General features: G+C 44.0%; 1 protein-coding gene across 2 annotated transcripts in view; it reads right to left on the reverse strand.

The window, feature by feature from the left end:
* ASTN2 (astrotactin 2) overlaps nt 1-20491 on the reverse strand; it is an 869558-nt gene that overhangs the window by 728399 nt on the left and 120668 nt on the right. For both annotated transcript variants that reach the window (XM_029062728.2, XM_029062729.2), the window contains exon 2: nt 5458-5645. In XM_029062728.2, the coding sequence (XP_028918561.1) occupies nt 5458-5643 (186 nt within the window). In that variant the 5' untranslated portion in view covers nt 5644-5645. The remainder of the gene's footprint in view (nt 1-5457; nt 5646-20491) is intronic.

The raw sequence follows: 20491 nt of genomic DNA on the forward strand, positions 1-20491 counted from the left end.
CTCATTGGGGAGAGATTAGGAAAAAACAGAGAGAAAGAAACAAGTATTATTTTGCTATTAAAGATGCCCTTGAGCTGGGGAGCATTAGCAGCTGAAGTTTGAATTGGGTAATTGGTGCACTGTAACCATGGCTCTATAGAAGAGGATGATTACCACAATGGAATGATATATGGTTACACTGCATCTAACACCTATTAGATTTTGAGCCACAGTAGAATCTCCAGTCTACCAATAGACACATTCTGCAATCATTCCCATTGCATTTGGGCTTGGATTTTCTGATTTCACCATGTGGCAGCCAGGAGTGAAGGTATACTTCTGTTGTTATTTTTTTTTAATATTTTGGTCAAAAACATTTCTTGAGTTTCATTAGAATAAGAAAACCCCACAGGATCCAAAGGAAAGATTAAAAACCAAACCAAACAAAACAAAAACAAGTGTGAAAGGAGACCAGGTGAGAGAGAATTGTGGATTTACTTGAAGGTGAGATGGGATGTGCTCTGCTTATTCCTTTTGTGTCTCCTTTCCCATATCTGTGAATCCACTCAGCTCTGGGATGCCGAACCACCTGAACTCTCCTGATTTTCCCTTTTGTTCTGCTTTCTCAGCTTCACAGCTCAGATCTGCACTGCCTGTCCCTTTGCTTTCTTCCTCTTAACCCTACTGTTCTAATAATAACAATAATACTAAATTGTAGTAGTGGCATTTGAACACATAATAATAATAATGGTATTAGTTAAGCGCTTACTATATGCCAAGCACTGTGCTAAGTGCAGGAGTCAATACAATTCAATCAGATCAGAGATAGTCCCTTTCCCACATGAGGCTTATTGTCTAAGGGCTTAAAGGAAACTGAGACACAGAGTGTTAAATAACTTTCCCAAGGTCATATAGCAACAAAGGGATTAGAACCCAGGTCTCCGGACTCCTAGGACTAGGCTCTTTTCTCAAGGCCACATTGCTTCTCCACTTTCTATCTGAGGGCTGCGATTTCTCAAAGTGTTGTACTTTCCTGGTTCACTGGCCCATATTTGGGGACCAATGCCAATGTCAACTGTTCCTCCCCCTCCCCCATCCTTCACCCCCAACGATCTGGCCACCTACTTTATCAGGAAAAATAATACAATCAGGTCTGAGCTCCCCAAATTCACCCCTCTCCCTTCTGCTTCCCTCCCCCGCACCATCTCCCTTACTTTCCCATCCTTCCCTGCAGTATCCTCAGAGGAGATCTCCTCCCTCCTCACAAGTGCCACCCCCTCCACCTGTCCTTCAGACCCCATTCCAGCTCACCTTATAAAAACCATCACCCCTTCCCTCCTCCCCTCCTTAACTTCCATCTTCAACCACTCACTTTCCAATGGCTTCTTCCCCTCTGCCTTCAAACATGCCCAGGTCTCCCCCATCCTAAAAAAACCCTCTCTTGACCCCATTGCCCCTTTCAGTTGTCACCCTATCTCCCTCCTACCCTTCCTTTCCAAACTCCTAGAATGAGTCGTATACACTCGCTGCCTTGAATTCCTCAACTCCAACTCTCTCCTGGATCCTCTCCAATCTGGCTTCCGTCCCCTACACTCTACCGAGACTGCTCTCTCAAAGGTCACCCATGACCTCCTTCTTGCCAAATCCAATGGCTCCTACTCTATCCTAATCCTCCTCGACCTCTCAGCTGCCTTTGACACTGTCGACCATTCCCTTCTCCTCCACACCTTATCTCACCTTGGCTTCATGGACTCCATCCTTTTCTGGTTCTCCTCTTATCTTTCTAGCCACTCATTTTCAGTCTCATTTCTGGGCTCCTCCTTCCCCCCATTTTCTAACTGTTGGGGTTCCTCAAGGGTCAGTTCTTGGCCCTCTTCTATTCTCCATCTATACTCACTCCCTTGGTGAACTCATTTGCTCCCACAGCTTCAACTATCATCTCTATGCAGATGACACACAAATCTACATCTCCTCCCCTGTTCTCTCCCGCTCCCCTCAGGCTAGCATCCCCTCCTGCCTCCAGGACGTCTCCATCTGGATGCCTGCCCACCACCTAAAACTCAACATGTCCAAAACTGAGCTCATCTTCCCTCCCAAACCCTGTCCTCTTCCTGACTTCCCTGTCACTGTGGACGGTATGACTATCCTTTCCATCTCTCAAGCCCGCAACCTTGATGTCATCCTTGACTCAGGACTCTCATTCACCCCACATATCCAATCCGTCACCAACGCCCACCAGTCTCACCTTTACAATATCGCCAAGATCCGCCCTTTCCTCTCCATCCAAATGGTTATCGTACTGGTACAAGCTCTCATTATATCCCTGCTGGATTATTGTGTCAGCCTTCTCTCTGACCTCCCTTCCTCTTGTCTCTCCCCACTCCAGTCTATTCTTCATTCTGCTGCCCGGATCATGTTCCTACAGAAACGCTCTGGGCATGTCACGCCCCTCCTTTAAAACCTCTAGTGGTTACCTATCAACCTCTGCATGAAATATAAACTCCTCACTCTGGGCTTCAAGGCTCTCCATCACCTTGCCCCCTCCTATCTCACCTCCCTTCTCTCTTTCTACCGCCCACCCCACAGGCTCCGCTCCTCTGCCGCTCACCTCCTCACTTGCCCCCCGTTTACGCTTATTCCTTCACCCCCCCAGCTAAGCCCCCTTTCCCTCTGCTCCTCCCCTTCTCCCTTCCCCTCCCCCCAGCACTGTGCTCATTTGTATATATTTTTATTACCCTATTTATTTTCTTAATGAGGTGTACATCCCCTTGATTCTATTTATCGTGATTATGTTGTCTTGTTTTTGTCCACCTGTCTCCCCTGATTACACTGTAAGCCCATCATAGGGCAGGGATTGTCTCTATCTGTTGCCAAATTGTACATTCCCAGTGCTTAGTACAGTGCTCTGCACATAGTAAGCACTCAATAAATACTATTGAATGAACTGGCACCGATCTCTCACCCAGCACTCCTCATACTCATGAGTCCATTCCAGCTGTGCACCCTCACATAAAAACCAGTTTAGTTCACAAAACGTCCTGTATGGGCAGGGTACAAGTCTGCCAACCCCATGACAGTGTACTCTCCAAAGCTTTTAGTACGGTGCTCAGTAAATACGATTGACTGAGTGATTGAGATATGATTTCCTGAGGTTTGTGCTGGTTGAGTAGGGCAAAGAGAAGTTTCTTTGGCCTTTCTTCTCCCCATCCCATTTTCCAGCTCCCAGTCCCCTGATCCAATCCCTTACCTTCACAAGCTACTGCAAACCAGAGTCCCTGTGAGGGCACCACCTACCACACTTTGCAGGGATTTGCTGATTCCTTGATGGTGACTAACATCTTATCATGGGCCTCTCAGGGAATCTTAATAGCTACTACCTGGGGAGGGAGAACAAGGTGAGGGTGGCAGTGATGCTGAAAGACATAGCTCAGAATTTATATCCTGAAGTTTTGCAAGGAAATAGGATCTTAAATACTGCCTTGCATAATTCCCTTCTGGACTGTAGCTTTATACTTTTGGTATAGCTGAACCTGACATTTGGGACACTAAACTGAACCTATCAAGCCCATAACTCTACTCGATTACCCTACAGATCCACAAGAATGGCAAGCAGGTTTCTAGTGACTGGCCTTGAGTAGATGAAGATGCAAAATTCCTGTGAAAGGGCCGGGTAAGTCTTTGTTTTTCTACTAATGTTTGGAGACTCAAAACAATACTTAAAAGCATCACCAAAGATGGAAACAAGAGTAACTCTGATGGCTCAGCACTCTTACTGTAGAGGCCTGGGCCACTTAGTAACATTATTAACTTATTAATATGTCACAGGCTCTTCCTGTTGATTCAAGGACTTCCCTTGGGAACATTATCATTCCTCTGTAAATCATACCTCCAAGAGAACTAGGGAGGAAATATACTTATTCCCCCATTGTACAGATGGAGAAATTGAGACAACCCTTCCCCCCACCATGGTCCCCACCCCCATCCCCTGCCATTACCCAAATAGGTGCCAGATCCAAGATGTCACATAGTGGCATCTGGATTACATTATCCATATGGATGCCCACTTTTGAAGGTGTTTTCCTATTTTCAGAATGGCTCTTGACATCCCCACGTTTTCACCAACCAGGCAAAGTTATTGTTGCTATTTTCACAGGCAGGGAGGCCAGAAGCACTGGGGCAAGCTAGAAGCAGGATGAAATTACACCCCAGTGAAATTCTGAATCAGGAAATTTGGGGGCCTGCAGTCTTCCCCAGGTCCTCCTCTTCCCAGCTGAGATCCCAGATTTTCTAAAGGGAAGGAGTAAAGATGACTCATCAATTTCGTGGATATCAAACTGCTGTTAGTTATGTGAGAAAGGTCTCACTGAGAGCCCCTGCACCCAACTCTGCATTTTGCACCCTTCCCAACTGCACCCCACAAGTGTAGACTCCTGGTGCATCTCTCACCTAAACTTAAGCAAACACCCTCCCTTTTTCCATAGCACTGGGATTTAAACTTTCATTTACCGTAACTATGGGTTTGTAAACTGCACATAATTAAGAACAGCCACCTCATAATGTGGTTAAGAGCTTAGCTCATCACTTTGGAAAAAATGAAAAAAAAATATTATTGACAACTGTCTCTCATTCTCACTCACACACACACACACACACACACACACACACACTCCTTAAGGAACACAAAAGGTCTTGATTTTCCCCTCACATGCCACAAGTTAGTTGCAACATTTCAGTTGATGACTGGCTGGTTTTTTTTTCTGCTAAAGAGCAAACCTACTTGTCTCTGTTCAGACAAAAATGAGACTGTTTAAATGCAAGAAACTCATAAATCAGCATCAGTGAGCAAGAATATATATTCCAAACACCAACTCCAGTATATATTTCCCAAAATTCAATGGCCTACATGGTCCATGGGTCTTGTATTTTTTCCAACCAATGTGCAGTGCTGCAGGACCTTTGCTCCGAGCTCAGACAGATCACTCTTAGCATCACTGCTCCAAGATAAACATCATTACCGCTTCTAAGAAGCAGCACAAGAGGGGAAATCTATACAGTAGGTCCAGGAAGAAACCAGGGAGGGTTCCCTGAAGTCAACAGTTTCCTAGAGCAGACCCCTGGGCCCAGACACAGAATGGTGGCAGATGCTAAACAGACATTTCCATAGATCTCGGGGAATCAAAAGGCCAAGGCAGAGGCGAGCCTTTCATTTTGCTTTAAAAACATTATTTGTTTGTCACTGGTGACAAGTGATGGATGGGGATGTGTCAGTTCAAATGACATCAGGAGCCCCCAAGTGCTCTTTGGTGTCTTATCCCAACAACTTTCTACATTGGCCAGCTCTTTCCTGCTAACTCCACCTCAATCTCAGCATTGACCATAGGGTACAGATCCTCAATTTGGCTTCCTGCTAGGTCCAGACCTAGCAGGTGCTTGATCCAAACTACTGACCTCCTATCTAGGAAGACTGAGTTCACTCACCATCACGGAGATGTGCAGAATGTGCATCTGCTCATCCACAATCTCTGAAGGTTCCTGCAGTGTGGGAGGGGTGGCTCGAGACAGCTGCTCAGCACTGCTCATGGATACGTGGAAGTAGAGAGTGCCATTCTCCAGCCATTGCTGCTTCCAGTGCACCAGGGAGATATCCGCCACTGTGCCCGACATCTCTGAAAGAAACCAAGCCAAATGGTTGGGTGAGGCAAGCAGCCATTCTGTTCTCTTGATGACACCCAGATCTAGGAGAGAAGCACCCTGGAGATAGGCAGGCAGAGCCAGATCAGCAAGTTTATCCTGAAAAGTGTTTAAGGTTGTTTCCAAGGGTTCAGCTCAAAAAGGGATTTCACAACTTTGTAAGAGCTTCATATTTTCTCTTCATTGCCTTCATGATGTGTACTGAGTGCCAGTTACCTTGGGCAGAGAGTCAGTGATAAGGTAACATCTTCGGAAAGCCAGTCTTGAGGGTCTAATAATAATGATTGCATTTGCCAAGCGCTTACTATGTGCAAAGCACCGTTCTAAGCACTGGGGAGGATACAAGATGATCAGGTTGTCCCACGTGGGGCTCACAGACTTAATCTCCAATTTACAGTTGAGGGAACTGAGGCCCAGAGAAGTGAACTGATTTGCCCAAAGTCACACAGCTGACAATCCGCGGAGCCGGGATTAGAACCCATGACCTCCGACTCCCCAGCCCATGCTCTTTCCACTGAGCCAAGCTGCTTCTCTAATGTGCTTCATTCACAGGGAGAAGATAGGAGAACAGAAACCATTCCTTTTGAAGGAAGTCAGAGTTAACTGGGATGGGGTATTGTACCACCTCTCCCCAAGAAGCACCTGAAGAGCTACCAGGCAAATATCTCTAGTATGAAAGGAAGTGGAGGCTAGCTGAAGTCCTCTAGAAAGTCTTTAGAATGACCTAATCTACTTGGTTCTGGTTCAGAACAGACATCTCCTCTTCACCCACCCCACCCCACTCACTTGGCCAACCACATCACTGAAAAAATTTTGGAACTGATGAGCAAACAGCCAGGCATGGCAGGTTCTCTGCTACCCCCCAGGTTTGTAATTGGAGTCATATACCCCTCTACCACCATCTCCATTCCATTCTTTTTAGACTCCCCCACAACCTTCTAATACCCACGGGGCAGCAGGTGGGGCAAACACACGCAAATCATCAACCCGTTTTTCTTCATTGTCTTCATTTGGTGTTTCCACTGACTGCTGCCTGCTCTCCAGTAACGGAGAACCACACAAACTGGCTGAGGAGCGCAAAGCCCAGTTAAAGCCACACAGCATTAAACAAGCTTATTCTAAATGTACCACCAAGGGTATCCAACCAACCATTATATGAGATCCTACTGCAGGGTTCATCCCTCACACTCCTGCTCTGTTTCCAGCAGAAAATCTCCAGTGGGCACAGCATCTCCTCCTGCTCAGACATCAGGGGAAAGGCACCTGAAGAGAGGAGACCAGGCTCCCTACAGACTCTACCATTCATTCTTTGGGGCCCTGACTCATCATCAGAATATAAATAACAAAAGGAGCATCAGGAATTTTGTCTGGGGCTTTGTACAGCTCCTGGAAGAAATCCCTCCTATCCTATTGCCCTATTTGAAGGTGGGTTAGGATCCTCTCTCTAAATCTATGAATGGCATTTACTGAGTTTATACTCTGTGCAAATCACAGTATTAAGTACTTCACAGAATACAATAGAGTATGTGTTCAGAGTGATTTCAATTTTCATATCATAACTGGAAATTGGTAAAATGAAATAGCCTAAGTGAAATAGGACAGAGTCACATTCAGCATAGATCACAGTAACTCCCTAATTTTTAAACCAATTTGATGACGGTATATTAGAAAGAGGAATTCCCAGAGACCAGAAGCCAGAGATCCTCTTTTTAGAGGACCCACAGGCAAAATGCAGCCACCCAACTGTTGATGGGACTCCAACAGATGCACTTAGGGGCTGGCTCCGCTAGATAAAGAAATGTGCTATCGTCACTCCCTCTGACCCTTTTCTCTTATAATCTGTGGGAAATCTTTGGAAAATGGTACTCCCATACGGTGGAGTTTTGGGAAGTAGACCAACTTTTGTGACATTCTGGCCTAGCAGAATATCATGGGTCTGAGGGCCAGGAGATCTGGGTTTTATTCCTGACTCTATTATGTTTTGAGATCATAGGTAAATCCCCTAACCTCTCTGGACCTACATTTCCTCTTTTTCAAAGTGGGCAGCAGAATACCTGCTGCTCCTTACCTCTCAGAATTGTTCTTGTAATAAAATGAAAATGTGAAAGCTCTTAGAAAAATAGAGCTCTACTGACAAGGTATCAGAACCATCCTCCACACCCACCCCATTTCCAAAACACTTGTGGATTCTGCTTCTCTCCTTCTTACTGTGGGTTCTCTGGGCAAATAGTATTTGCCAAGTGGGGTTAAAAAGCAGCAGACAAGTTGCCTGTTGTTCTCGGGGCAAAACTAGAGACAGGTTTCTTTCCTTTCCACTTAGGGTCCTGTCAATCAGATTTCCCCTGCCCTATCACCACATACTGGGCCTGCAGCTGTGCCCCTGGCTGGGAGCCAGCCAAAGAGACAAGGTTAGGCTATTATGGCAAACTTCCTTGCTCAGCACCCTGCTAATTATTCCATCGATACATGCAAGACAATGGCCAGCATTGCTTAGTTCCAAATGCGAGGAGGACGAGAGAGTTTGTCCTCAGAGTTTATTATCTCCGCTTCACCAGCGAGCACGAGGTCTTTGTAATTCAGGTTTGACATTTGCCTTACTCCCTGAGAGGGGTTGGAACGAATCCAGGAGAAGTTCTAAACTGAGCTTCCCTCTCTGGACAATCTGAGTGCCTGTCAGCATGTGAGAGGAGGGCAATCATCTAAGTTTTTCATTGGTATGGGAAACAGCATGGCCTAATGGAAAGAGCATGGGACTAAGAGTCAAGAGACCTGGGTTCTAGTTCTGGCTCTACCACTTGCCATCTGGTTGGCCTTGGGCAAGTCACGTAACTTCTCTGTGCCTCAGTTTTCTCATCTGATAAAATGGGACTACCTAATCTGTAACCCCACCTCAACCCCCCTTACACTGTTAGCCTTCTGTGGGACAGGAACTGTCTCTGTTGTGTTGTTATTTTCCCCAGTGCTTAGCATTTAGTAAGCATTTAAATAACATCTTTAGAATTTATTATTTTTGTATGGAAAGGAGAGTAGTAGCATCTATGTTTTGGGCAGAGCCTAGTAATTTATTGAAATGTTCTTTTTATGGTTCTTTTTAAGTACTTACTATGTGTCATTCACTGTACTAAGCACTGGGAGAGATACAAGATCATCAGGTTGGACATAGTATAAATAGCAAGCTGAATGCATGTACTTCTGTCCTCATAACTTCCCTTTGAGGTGGGCTGGACATTAATATTCTTGCTTTATAGAGTGAAAAAAGAGGCCCAGAGAGGTTGAGTGACTTTCCTAAGATCACAGCAGTCAATATCAAACTTGGGAATAGAGCCCAGCTTTTTTGGTGCCTAAGTATCTCAACTACATATTCCACAAGACAATAGTTTCCTCGTCAGACAGCAAGCACAGCTAAATTGTTATGTTTGACCAGAGCAGAGCAATTTTTCCATCTCCTTTTCTGGAATCATAGATCATCACACTCCCAATTTCACAGCCTCTTTGAAAGACTACATTTCCCTTTCTTCAATCTATAAACAACTACTGGTTCTTATGGGGTCAGTTTGGGAGTTCAATATTGATAGACACCCCTGGAGGAGTGGGAATATGTATCCTGTGAACACAAGCTTTGGAAAAACATTACCAACCCCTCCTCCCCTTCCTTTTCCCATGACCCCTGCCCATGGTAGTAGTAAATGTTTATTGAGCACTTACTACATGTCAAGAACTGTCAGAACTGTAGAGGAGCAGCATTAGTTGATAGAGCATGGATCTGGGAGTCAGAAGGTCATGGGTTCTAAACCCGGCTCCACCACTTGTCTGCTGTGTGGTCTTGGACAAGTCATTTCACTTCTCTGGGCCTCAGTTGCCCTATCTGTAAAATGGGGACTGAGTGCACCATGTGCGACAGGGGCTGTGTCCAACCTGATTTGCTTGTATCCACTCTAGTGCTTAGTAATAATAATAATAATTAAGTGCTTACTATGTGCCAAGCACTGTTCTAAGCTCTGGGATAGATACAAGGCAATCCGGTTGTCCCACCTGGGGCTCACAGAGTTAATCCTCATCTTACAGATGCAGTAACTGAGGCACAGAGACGTTAAGTGACTTGCCCAAGGTCACATAGCTGACAAGTGGTGGAGCTGGGATTAGAACTCATGACCTCTGACTCCCAAACCCATGCTCTTTCCACTAAGCCACACTTCTTCTTTAGTGTAGTGCCTGATACATAGTAAGCACTTAACCAATACCATAATAATAATTATTATTAATAAACACCGAGGTGGATATAAGATAATTAGCCCCTGTCTCACATGGGGTTCAATAGTCTAAATAGTAAGGAGAATGAGTATTTAGTCACTATTTTACAGATGAGGAAACTGAGTCACCAAAAATTGAGTTGACATGCCCAAGATCAGACAGCAGGCAAGGGGCAGAGGCAGGATTAGAACCCAGGCCCTCTGACTCCCAGGCCCCTGCTCTTTCCTCTAGGTTACAACTGCTTCCTGTAGTGTGTTCACTAGGATGAACATGGATCCCCAACAGATATCTCCCTACACCCCTAACTAAGGTCTGAGTCTCAAACCCCTACTGATAAAACTCACTTCTGAATCACTTAAGGAGAAAAGTTCTCTTTCCACATCTGCTGCCTTGTAGCACATAGCTCTTATAAGACTCCACATCTTTTCTTCCTATGTTGTAGCCTGGCTGCCTATCTCATATTGGAAAGCCACTGGGGTGTCTCCACACATGCTGGGAATTCTTAATAAAGGTTCCATCTGATTACATACAAGGTGGGCCTCCCCCTTCCATAACAGACTTTCAAGTAACCAATTTAGCCCAGTGGCAGGGACTGTGTTCATTTCCATGTTTTGTGCACTCTGAATGCTCTGTCAGCAGATAGTAAATGTTAACTCACAACAGCAACAACTGGAACACAGTAAACATTGAATGATAATAGCAAGATTGCAGGGCTCTCTCAAATACTTTACAATTCTGGGGAGCAGAGAGGGTAAGGGGAGGAACTTCATTTGACCAAGAGAAGGGACTACCTCTATTTTGGGGGCAGAGCCTAGTAATTCATTGAAATGTTCTTTTTATGGTTCTTTTCAAGTGCTTACTATTTGTCATTCACTGTACTAAGCTCTGTGGTAGATACAAGATAATAATAATAATGATAGTATGTTAAGCGCTTACTATGTGCCAAACACTGTTAGAAGTGCTGGAGTAGTTTCATGGTTATCAGGTTGATCCACGAAGGGCTCACAGTCTTAATCCCCATTTTACAGATGAGGTAACTGAGGCACAGAGAAGTTAAGTGACTTGCCCAAAGTCACACAGCTGACAAGTGGCAGAGTCAGGATTAGAACCCACAACCTCTGATTGGATATAGTTTAAGTAGCAGGCTGAATGCATGTACTGCTGCCCTCATAACTTCCCTTTGAGGTGGGTGGGTAGCTCTTCAAAAGAAAACTTCATCCTGCAGACAAGGTCAGAGTCCATCAGTGAGAATGTGAGAGAGATCTGAGTCCAACTTTCCTCTGATTGATTTTTTCAATTGCATTTTTTCCCCCTCTCTCTTTCTACGTTCCTTACACATAAACATTTCATTGAAGTCTTCAAGTCACATTACAATCAGACTTTAAGGAAAAAGGGCCTAAATTGCATTTGGTTGGGAACCAAGACGATTCCCATAAAAGCAGATTATGCTGACATGATGAATATAAAATGAAACAGCAGATATTAAAGTTGGGGAATTGTTACTCTATGCCTTCCGGCTCCATGCTAACTCCATCCCCGTCTTCGCCCTCCCCTGTGCTTGGTTTTACTGAAAGCATAAAGAAACACAGCAATAGCCTTTCCACCTACCACTTTATTTCCAAAACAAGCTGCAACTCCTGAAATATTCAATGGGCTCAAGCCCCTCACCGCCCCACCGATTAGACCAATCAAGAGGGACTCAACCTCCCTCACTGATTCCTGAGGTTGAGCCCTGCTTTATCTGTCATGTTTTTACAAAGCATGTTTCTGTTTAATTGGCTTGCTCTTCCTAATCTACCACGCTTATTGTATTTTTATTTAATTCCTGAAGGTCATTATTAAAATAAGCCATTCGGCTTATTGTTATTCGTCCCAGTAACATCTCCCCTATGAATAACTAAAACTGCTTGTGCTTATTCAGAGCTTACTGGTCTGCCAGGCATGTCTTCTCAAATAGCCTTTAAAGAATGAAGTGTTGCCAAGGATCAGTCGTCTCCATTGGAGCTGGTGCTTGTAGGTCTCCGCACAAGACAGTGGGTCATGACATCAAGCTGGGATTTGGAATCCGGATGCAACAATCACCTGACTTTGAGACCCAGTGACGAGTGATTTTGACACACTGGGAAGCCTCTGTCTCCCTGTCTGACCCCAAGAAGAGACTTGGGTTAATGGATAGTGAATGACGCATCCCCCCTATGTTCAGTTCTCAGGACCCAGAAAGGTATGGGCAAAGAAACACATCTTAAGCAGCTACATACCCCAGTGTGAGCATCAGTCAGTTTCCTGCTGTCAGAGGGAAGGTAAAAGGGAGTGAGTCTCTCTCAAGACTTGGTGAGGATGACAGCAGCAGGCAAAATGAGGTTCTCAGACTGGGATTTAGTCACCCGAGCCTGGATAAGCATAACCAAAATCTGGCTGTCTACCCAAGCTGTTATATTTTTCTTCATAGTTCTGATCCCCTCCGAAGTTTTTCTGTGAATCCAGCTTTCCTTTCCACTCCCCAGTGCCCTCATCTCCACCTGCCTTAAGACTGCGAAGAATGAGGTTCATACTGTGCTTGATTAGTTCCAAGGAGTGTGCAGGACACTTGTTTTTGTTTTGTTTCAATGGGATTTGTTAAGCACCAAGCACTGTTCTAAGCACTGGGATAGATACAAGATAGTCAATGGAAACAGTCCATGTTCCGCATGCGGCTCAAAGTCTTAATCCCCATTTTGCTGATGAGGTAACAGGCATAGGGAAGTTAAATCACTTGCCCAGAGTCACAAAGTAGTCAAGCTGCAGACCTTGATTTCTAAGCCAAGTCCTCTGACTCCCAGACTTGTGCTCTTTCCATTAGGCCATGCTATCCCTCAGTTCAAAGAAGCCCAGCATAGTGAAGTTATAGTGTATCCTTACCTCTCCTACCCTAGCCCCCTCTAGATTGTAAGCTCCTTGTGGGCAGAAATGTCCCTACCCACTCTATTGTTTTGTACTCTTTCAAGCACTTGGTACAGTGCTCTGCACACAGTATACACCCAATAAATTCCATTGACGGACTGCTTAACTACAAAGTTGGCTTTAGGGATCCTGTGTTCTCTTAGTACTACTCCCTTCTGGAAAGAATCCATTCTCCAGCAGGGAAGTAGCTCCATCTCTAAAATCATCATTATTAGTTATAGTAATAGTAATGCAAAAATAGTAGAAATAGTATGTATTTTGCTCCCACTGGGTTCAATTTATTGTATTAATAGCTTGGAAAGGACACAATAAAGACACATTCTCCACCCACAAGAAGATTACAATCTAATGGGGGAGACAGACACAACAGTATTTACAAATAGGGTACTTGAATGTACAGTTGAATTGCATGTGTACAAAAGTGCTGAGGTACATAAATGCTGGAGTTGGCCAATGAATTTGTACAATTAGGCAACACTACGAGAAATAAAGTGGCCTAGTATAAAGAGTATGGCTCTGAGAGTCAGAGGACCTGGGTTCTAAACCCAACTACACCAAGTGCCCGTGTGAAGCTGGGAAAGTTAGTTAAACTTATCTATGCCTCTGTTCAGTTTCCTCATATTAGACTGTGAACCTCACAGCCTCCTCACCTATCTGTGCCTCATCACTCCTCATCTGTTCCTCATCTGTTAGACTGCAAGCCCCATGAGAGAGAGGGACTATTTCAAGCCTGATTATCTTGTATCTATCCATTGCTCAGTATAGTGCTTGGCACTTAGTAAGCTCTTTACCCCAGTTATTATTACTATGGGAGACATGCTGTTGGGTGACCTCAACCCTGTCCCTGGGGGTAAGTCCTCGGAGAACCCACTAAAAACTTTTATTAGTTCAGTTTCAAATGACCTACATCTCAGCTGTCCTCTGACAGACAACTCTGCGGCAGCAAGGAGGATCCTTGAGTACAGAAACACTCCCCAATTGTCAGCATTAATTTTCCCAGATTCTGCTTCAAAGCTGCACAATTCAACTTCATTGGTACAACATCATTCACACAAACTGTTTTCCAAAAATGCTTTGCTGAGATAAATAATACAGTTTACCGAGCTAAATAATGGAGGGGAAGAAAGAAATTAAGAGGTATTGGCAAGGGAGAAAAACATATCTTTTCAGATTAGATTTGAAAATAGATGGCAACTTGATGGAATTGGATGCCATTACTCCTAGTTATACTACCCTAAACAATTTCCCTCTCTTCTCTATGTGTATGTGTACATTCATTATATTATTCCCTTAGTTGTTGTATAGCTAGGCTAAGCCTACTTATTTTCCTGCTCTGCTTTTTCAAACATCCATGGAAGTCTGGGAGCACCTGCCTCATGCTGCAGAAAACCAATTTAAGGAATTTTGAGGAAGGCAGAGGAATCCAAGGAAGGGGGATTAGGAAAAGAAGAGTAGTAATATGTTTCTCTCCATCCTTTCTGGATATCAAAGAGGTAGGGGAGGCAGCCAAGAGGGGCCGACCTTTTCCTGGAAATGGAAGCAGTACATGAGGGTAAGATTTTTGCCACTCTCGGGTCCTAGAGTTACCTAATAAAATAATGAACAAGACATCTTCTCCTCCAAATCCTCTCCCCTGCGGTAACTTTCTCCAACTCTTAAATCCATAGTCTTGGCATTATCCTTGACTCACTTCTTTCAACCAGCATATTCAGTCAGTCACTAAATCATCTCTGTTCTTTCTTCATAACATTCTCCAAAATCTGCCCCTTCCTCTCCACCCAAACAACCACTACACTGATCCAGGCCTTTTTGTTGTTTTTTTTTTTAAATGCTAGTTGTTAAGCTCCTATGTGCCAGGCACCGTACTGAGCACTGGAGTGGATATAAGCTAATCAGGTTGGACACAGTCCATGTTCCACATAGAGCTCATAATCTTAATCCCCATTTCAAAGATGAGGTCACTGAGGCACAGGTATTTTAAGTGATTTGCCCAAGATCTCACAGCAGACAAGTGGTAGAGCTGGGATTAGAACTCATGTCCTTCTTACTCCCAGACCTGAGCTCTATCCACTAGGCAAAACTGCTTCTGATCCCAATGTGATTTAAACATGCAACCTTCTGATCTCCAGTCAGACACTTTACCATTGGTCCACGAGAAGAAGCAGTGTGGCTTAGTGGAAAGAGCACGGGTTTGGGAGTCAGAGGTTGTGGGTTCTAATTCCGCCTCTGCCACACCTCAGCTGTGTGACCTTGGGCAAACCACTTAACTTCTCTGTGCCTCAGTTACCTCATCTGTAAAATGGGGATTAAGACTGTGAGCCCCACATGGGACAACCTGATATACCTTGTATCAACCCCAGTGCTTAGAACAGGGTTTTGCACATAGTAAGTGCTTAAATGCCATAATTGTTAATTATTAATAATAGCAAATTAATACCAAATACCATAACCTTCTTGTAGACCTCCCTGCAACCCCCCTTTCCTCTCTCCACTTGATACTTGACTCTGTTGCCTGGATCATTTTTCTAGAACATTATTTTGTATACCATTCCCCACTGCTTCTTCATTCAACCTCCCTCCCATCCCCACAGCACAAATGTATATATCTGTATATATCTGCAATTTATTTATATTAACATCTATCTCCCCCTTTAGATTTTGAGCTCATTGTGGGCAGCAATGTGTCTGTTTGTGGCTATATTGTACTCTCTCAAGCATATAGTACAGTACTTGGCACACAGTAAATGCTCAATAAATATGATTGAATGAGCTACTCAAAATCCCCCAGTGACTGCCCATTCATGTCTGCATCAAGCAAAATCTCCTGACCATTGCTTTCAAGGTAATGGATCAATCAGTAATGCTCCCTGGCCTTAACCTATCCTCACTCTTCTTCCATTATAATCCAGCTCTCATACTTGGTTCCTCAAGACTCGCTCAGTGTCTTGCTCTCTTCTTTCTCACCCTTAGCATCTTAATCATGCCCACTCTCTGCCTGGAACTCCCCCAACGCCCTTCAAATCTAGAAGACAACTGGTCTCCTTATCTTCAAAGCCCTTCTAAAATTCCACCTCCTAAAGGAGGCCTTCCTTCAATCTTTCATCTCCCCTCCCAATGTTCTCAACATGACTACCTCAGCACTTGTGTCACCTGAGCCCATGGGCACTCACCTCTCTCCAGCCCCAGCAATATCCCCAGGTGCATTTATGTACATATTTTTAAACTTTGTTGCTTTCCCCTACTTGTAATTTATTTTAGTGTCTGTCTTCCTGGAAAGATTGTAAGCTCCTCCAGGGTAGAGATCATGCCTGTTGGGTAGGGAGTGTCTCTGTTGCCGAATTGTACTTTCCAAGCACTTAGTACAGTGCTCTGCATACAGTAGGCGCTCAATACTACTGAATGAATGAACTGTACTGAATTCTCCCAAGTGTTAAATACAGTGCTCTTCCCCATAAAAAAAACACTTAATACAATTGATTGATTGGATGAGTTCAGTGGTACATTCAGCCAGGTATTCTGTCACTGACAGAGACTACCAGACCAACTTGAAGAAATGTTAGCATTACTGCTCTCCATGACAGTGATGGGCTCTGATATACTAGCCTCACATGTGTGAAAGGAGGAAAGAGTGAAGACCTAGAAATTCCTAGAATAGAGAAAATGCTCATTCCTCAGGTCTTCTTCCAAAAGAAAGAGTATTTTCTTTTTGCATAAAAACCAATGGTATTTTACTATGTGTGGAGCACTGTATTAAGTGCTTGGGAGAGTACAATTCAACATGAAAATTACCAACCTATTGACAATGGTTGGAGGACAGCCAATAATAAGAGAGGATCTGGGCAAAGAGAAGTGCTCTAGCAGAGAGAAGCCGAATGACCAGGGATGCCCTCATGCATAGTATTTGCCCAGAGAAGAGCTATTGCTAATAATAACAACAATAATAATAATGATAATAACTGTGGTATTTGTTTTGCACATACTATGTGCCAAACACTGTACTAAGTACTGGGGTAGAAAGAGAAGTAGCATGGCCTAATGGATAAACCACAGGCCTGGGAGTCAGATGGACCTGGATTCTAATCCTGGCTCCATCACTTGCTTGCTTTGTGGCCTTGGGGAAGTAACTTCACTTGTCTGCCTCAGTTCCCTTATCTGTACAGTGGGTATTAAGACTGTGAGCCTTATGTGGGACAGGGACTGTGTCCAACCTAATAGTCTTGTATCTACCCCAGTGCTTAGTGCAGTGATACACAGTAAATGATTAAATACCACAACTATTATTATTATTACAAGATAATTGGGTCCCCATTTTGCAGATGAGGGAACTGAGGCACAAAAAGTCAAATGATTTGCCCAAGGTCATACAACAGCCAAGTGGTGGAGTCAGTATTATAACGCAGATCCTCCAGCTCCCAGCCCTGTGCTCTTTCCATTTTCATTAAGTGCTTACTTTATGCTAGAGGCACTGGGGTATGCAAGTTAAAAGTTCCTTTCTCCTACAGCGATCACAGTATATTTTGATCCCCATTTTTCACATTGGGAAATTTAGGCCCAGAGAGGTTGAGTGGCTTGCCCAAAGTCATACAGAAGGCCAGTGATGAACCAGGGAATAACCCAGGTCTTCTGATTCCCAGTTCCATGCTCTTTCCTCTAGACCGCATTGCTTCCTTGGAGTGGTTGCAATGAGATGCATCTTAATATTTAACAAAGAATCATCTAGTTCTCCTGGCAATTCCTTCTAGTAACACATTATGGATCGTTCATCCAGGAACATATCAAAGCTGAGGCTTCCAGCTGTCCAGTTTCTTGCTTTGGAAGGTGCTCTTCAAAATCCTATTTGTCCCAACTAATTTCCTGTTTGAATCTATTGCATTAGTGTTTATGGATTTTCCTGTTCTTCTCAATCAAATAAGCTTCCCTTTTCTAAAATATTACCTTTTCCCTCAGTGGACATTCTGTTCATCAGCCATGCAAGCCTATTGCTATAGTCGCTCAATGGAATACAAGCATCAGGGCAGCAAAGACAATCTTTACATTCCCCTTGGCAAGGAAAACATAACAGTAACTTACTGGATTTATCTGCCACAAGCACACACACCAATATCAATCACTTCTACCTTTTCTATCAAAAAGATTACAATCAAATGTGTACACACAATACAATTCCAAATGTGCAAGGAAGAGTGAAATAAGGCAAGAGTGAAAGAGGCACCTAGCTTAAAACATGTATTCTGTTGCAAACATCCACATTATGTACAGAGATGTACATATATGTGCTAAGTGATACCCAAAATGACCAAAGATAACCTGGGGAGGTTTCATGAAGGAGATGGAGCTTTAATAATGTCCTCCTTCTGCACTCCAGTCCATAAAGTTCACTCTTCTATTCCCAACCTACTCACTGTCTTCACTCTCAGCTCTCTTGTCATTAACCCCTTGCTCACACCCTCTCTCCTGCTTTGTTTCCGAGAGACTTCTCTCTCCCCATTTTCAAAGCTCTAGTAAAGTATTACCTCCTCCAGAAAGCCTTCCCTGACTAGCTCAACTCCCCTCACTAGTCCCCTGCCCTTCTGTGTCACCTTACCACATAATACTTACTCACCCCACCTCCCATCTACAGCACCTACATACATTTCCTCACACTCAGCTGCTTCCCTTTTCTATAATTTATTTTCATGTTAGTTTCTCCCCCTATATCATCAGCTACTTTAGGGCAAGGATTAGATATACTACCTCTATTGTCCTGAGTGCTTAGTATAGTGTTCTGCAGAGAGTAAGGTCTCAACGTATGCCACTGATTGACTGAGGAAGGTCAAAGGGAATTTTTCCAGACACCACAGACCATAGGTTTGGCAGGACACTGAGAGTCCAGGCCTCTGATGAAGAGGGAAAAAGAGAGGGAGTGCTTATTCCTGAACCCACTCCTCACACAGAGAGGTTTGAGCTGAGTGTCCAGATTCACTTGTTCCATGTAACTCTGCTCCTCCGCACTGCCCCATACAAGAAACACTTCTGATTATTTTGAGAAATAATTGAGAACCGATACATCATAAAATGGTCTGATTTTACCTTTTCATTTTGAAAACAACTTCAACCTGTGTAGAGATCCCCTGAGAAACTAGGGGGAGAAAAGAGGAAAGATTAAGGAAGCAGTGAGAGAACAGGGGGGAGGCAACAAGCCAGCAGAAGTGAGCAAAGAGAGAGGCAAGTGAGACATGAGGGAGAGACAGGAAGAAAAGAGCAGGGGAAAAAGGGAAGTTAAAGGAGAAGGAGAAAGAGACTGCCCCCTAGCCTTGGCCCTGAAGTTGATCTTACACATTCATTTGGGAAAGGGGCAAAGGGGATGAGAACCCGATACCCCCAAATTCCCCTATGGAATAAGTTTATAATTATATCTTTTTGATCAGTTACCCCTTCTAACCAAAGGCTTCTTGGCTTCAGTTCGAGGGAGTGAATGGATATTGATTTGCCCATACTATGCTGGCGGCAGATCATAATCTGACTCTATATGCTTTAAATAAGCTCAGTACACATTCTGTGGTCTTATGGCTGCTTTGATTGTAATTCAGTCACTAGTACATTACCCTTAGTTATAATGCTGGTGGTTGAGCACAGGGCCCCCGGCAGTCTGTAAAATGATTACAGGGCCCTTTTGACTTTCAATTTCATTCCATTCCATCCCATTTCTATTACCAGGGAGGCACCCTGAGGACCAGTCTTCTAGAAAAGACAGATTCCACATGGCCAGCTGCTCCCAAGGAGTCAGAAAATGTCTTTCTTCAACCTCTTACTTGCCAAGGTAACTGGTAGGACAGTAGGTAACCTCCTACACCATGCCAGGCTAGTGGGACGGCTTCCAGGCCAGGTGGAGGTGGGCTGAGATCCGGAATTGATTTTTTGTTGTTGTTGTAGTTTCTAAAATAGCATTTGTTAAGTGCTTGTTATGTGCCACTAAATGCTGGAGTATCTAAATGCTAGATACAAGCTAATCAAGTTAGACACAGTCCGCATGCCACTTGGGGTTAACAACGTTCATCCCCATTTTATAGATGAGGCAACTGAGGCAGAGAATACAAGTTCACACAGCAGACAAGTGACTTCACTTCTCTGTGCCTCAGTTACCTCATCTTTAAAATGGAGATTATGACTGAGCCCCATGTGGGACAGAGACTGTATTTAACCTGAGATCTTATATCTACCCCAGCACTTAGAACACTGCTTGGCATACAGCAAGCACTTAACATGTATCATAATTATTATTAAGTGGAAGAGCTGGAATTTAAACCCAGGGCCTTCTGACTCCCAGGCCCATTCTCTATCTACTAGGGCACGTGGGTTGAAGTAAGTATGTTCTACCATGCTCTGTTCTAGTCGGGGGTCTGGTAACCTAGTTTCTGGGGGTTGCCCTAGAGCTGGCTTCAAAATCTGATATTAGAGCTTTTTCCAGAAGGCAGACAGGCAGTCCCACAACTTCTCCCCAATCTAATCATGGCTATACCCTCATCTCTGCAGTAGCTCTTTGGGGAAAACAAAACAGGTGATAGATAAAAAAACTGACAAAATCTTGAAGGTCTGGGCCAAAGGTGAGATGTAAAAATACAGTGTATATGAATTATCAACATCCTTTCCC

This window comes from Ornithorhynchus anatinus, chromosome 4 (assembly GCF_004115215.2).
Source record: "Ornithorhynchus anatinus isolate Pmale09 chromosome 4, mOrnAna1.pri.v4, whole genome shotgun sequence".
Classification (NCBI taxonomy): Eukaryota; Metazoa; Chordata; class Mammalia; order Monotremata; family Ornithorhynchidae; genus Ornithorhynchus; species Ornithorhynchus anatinus.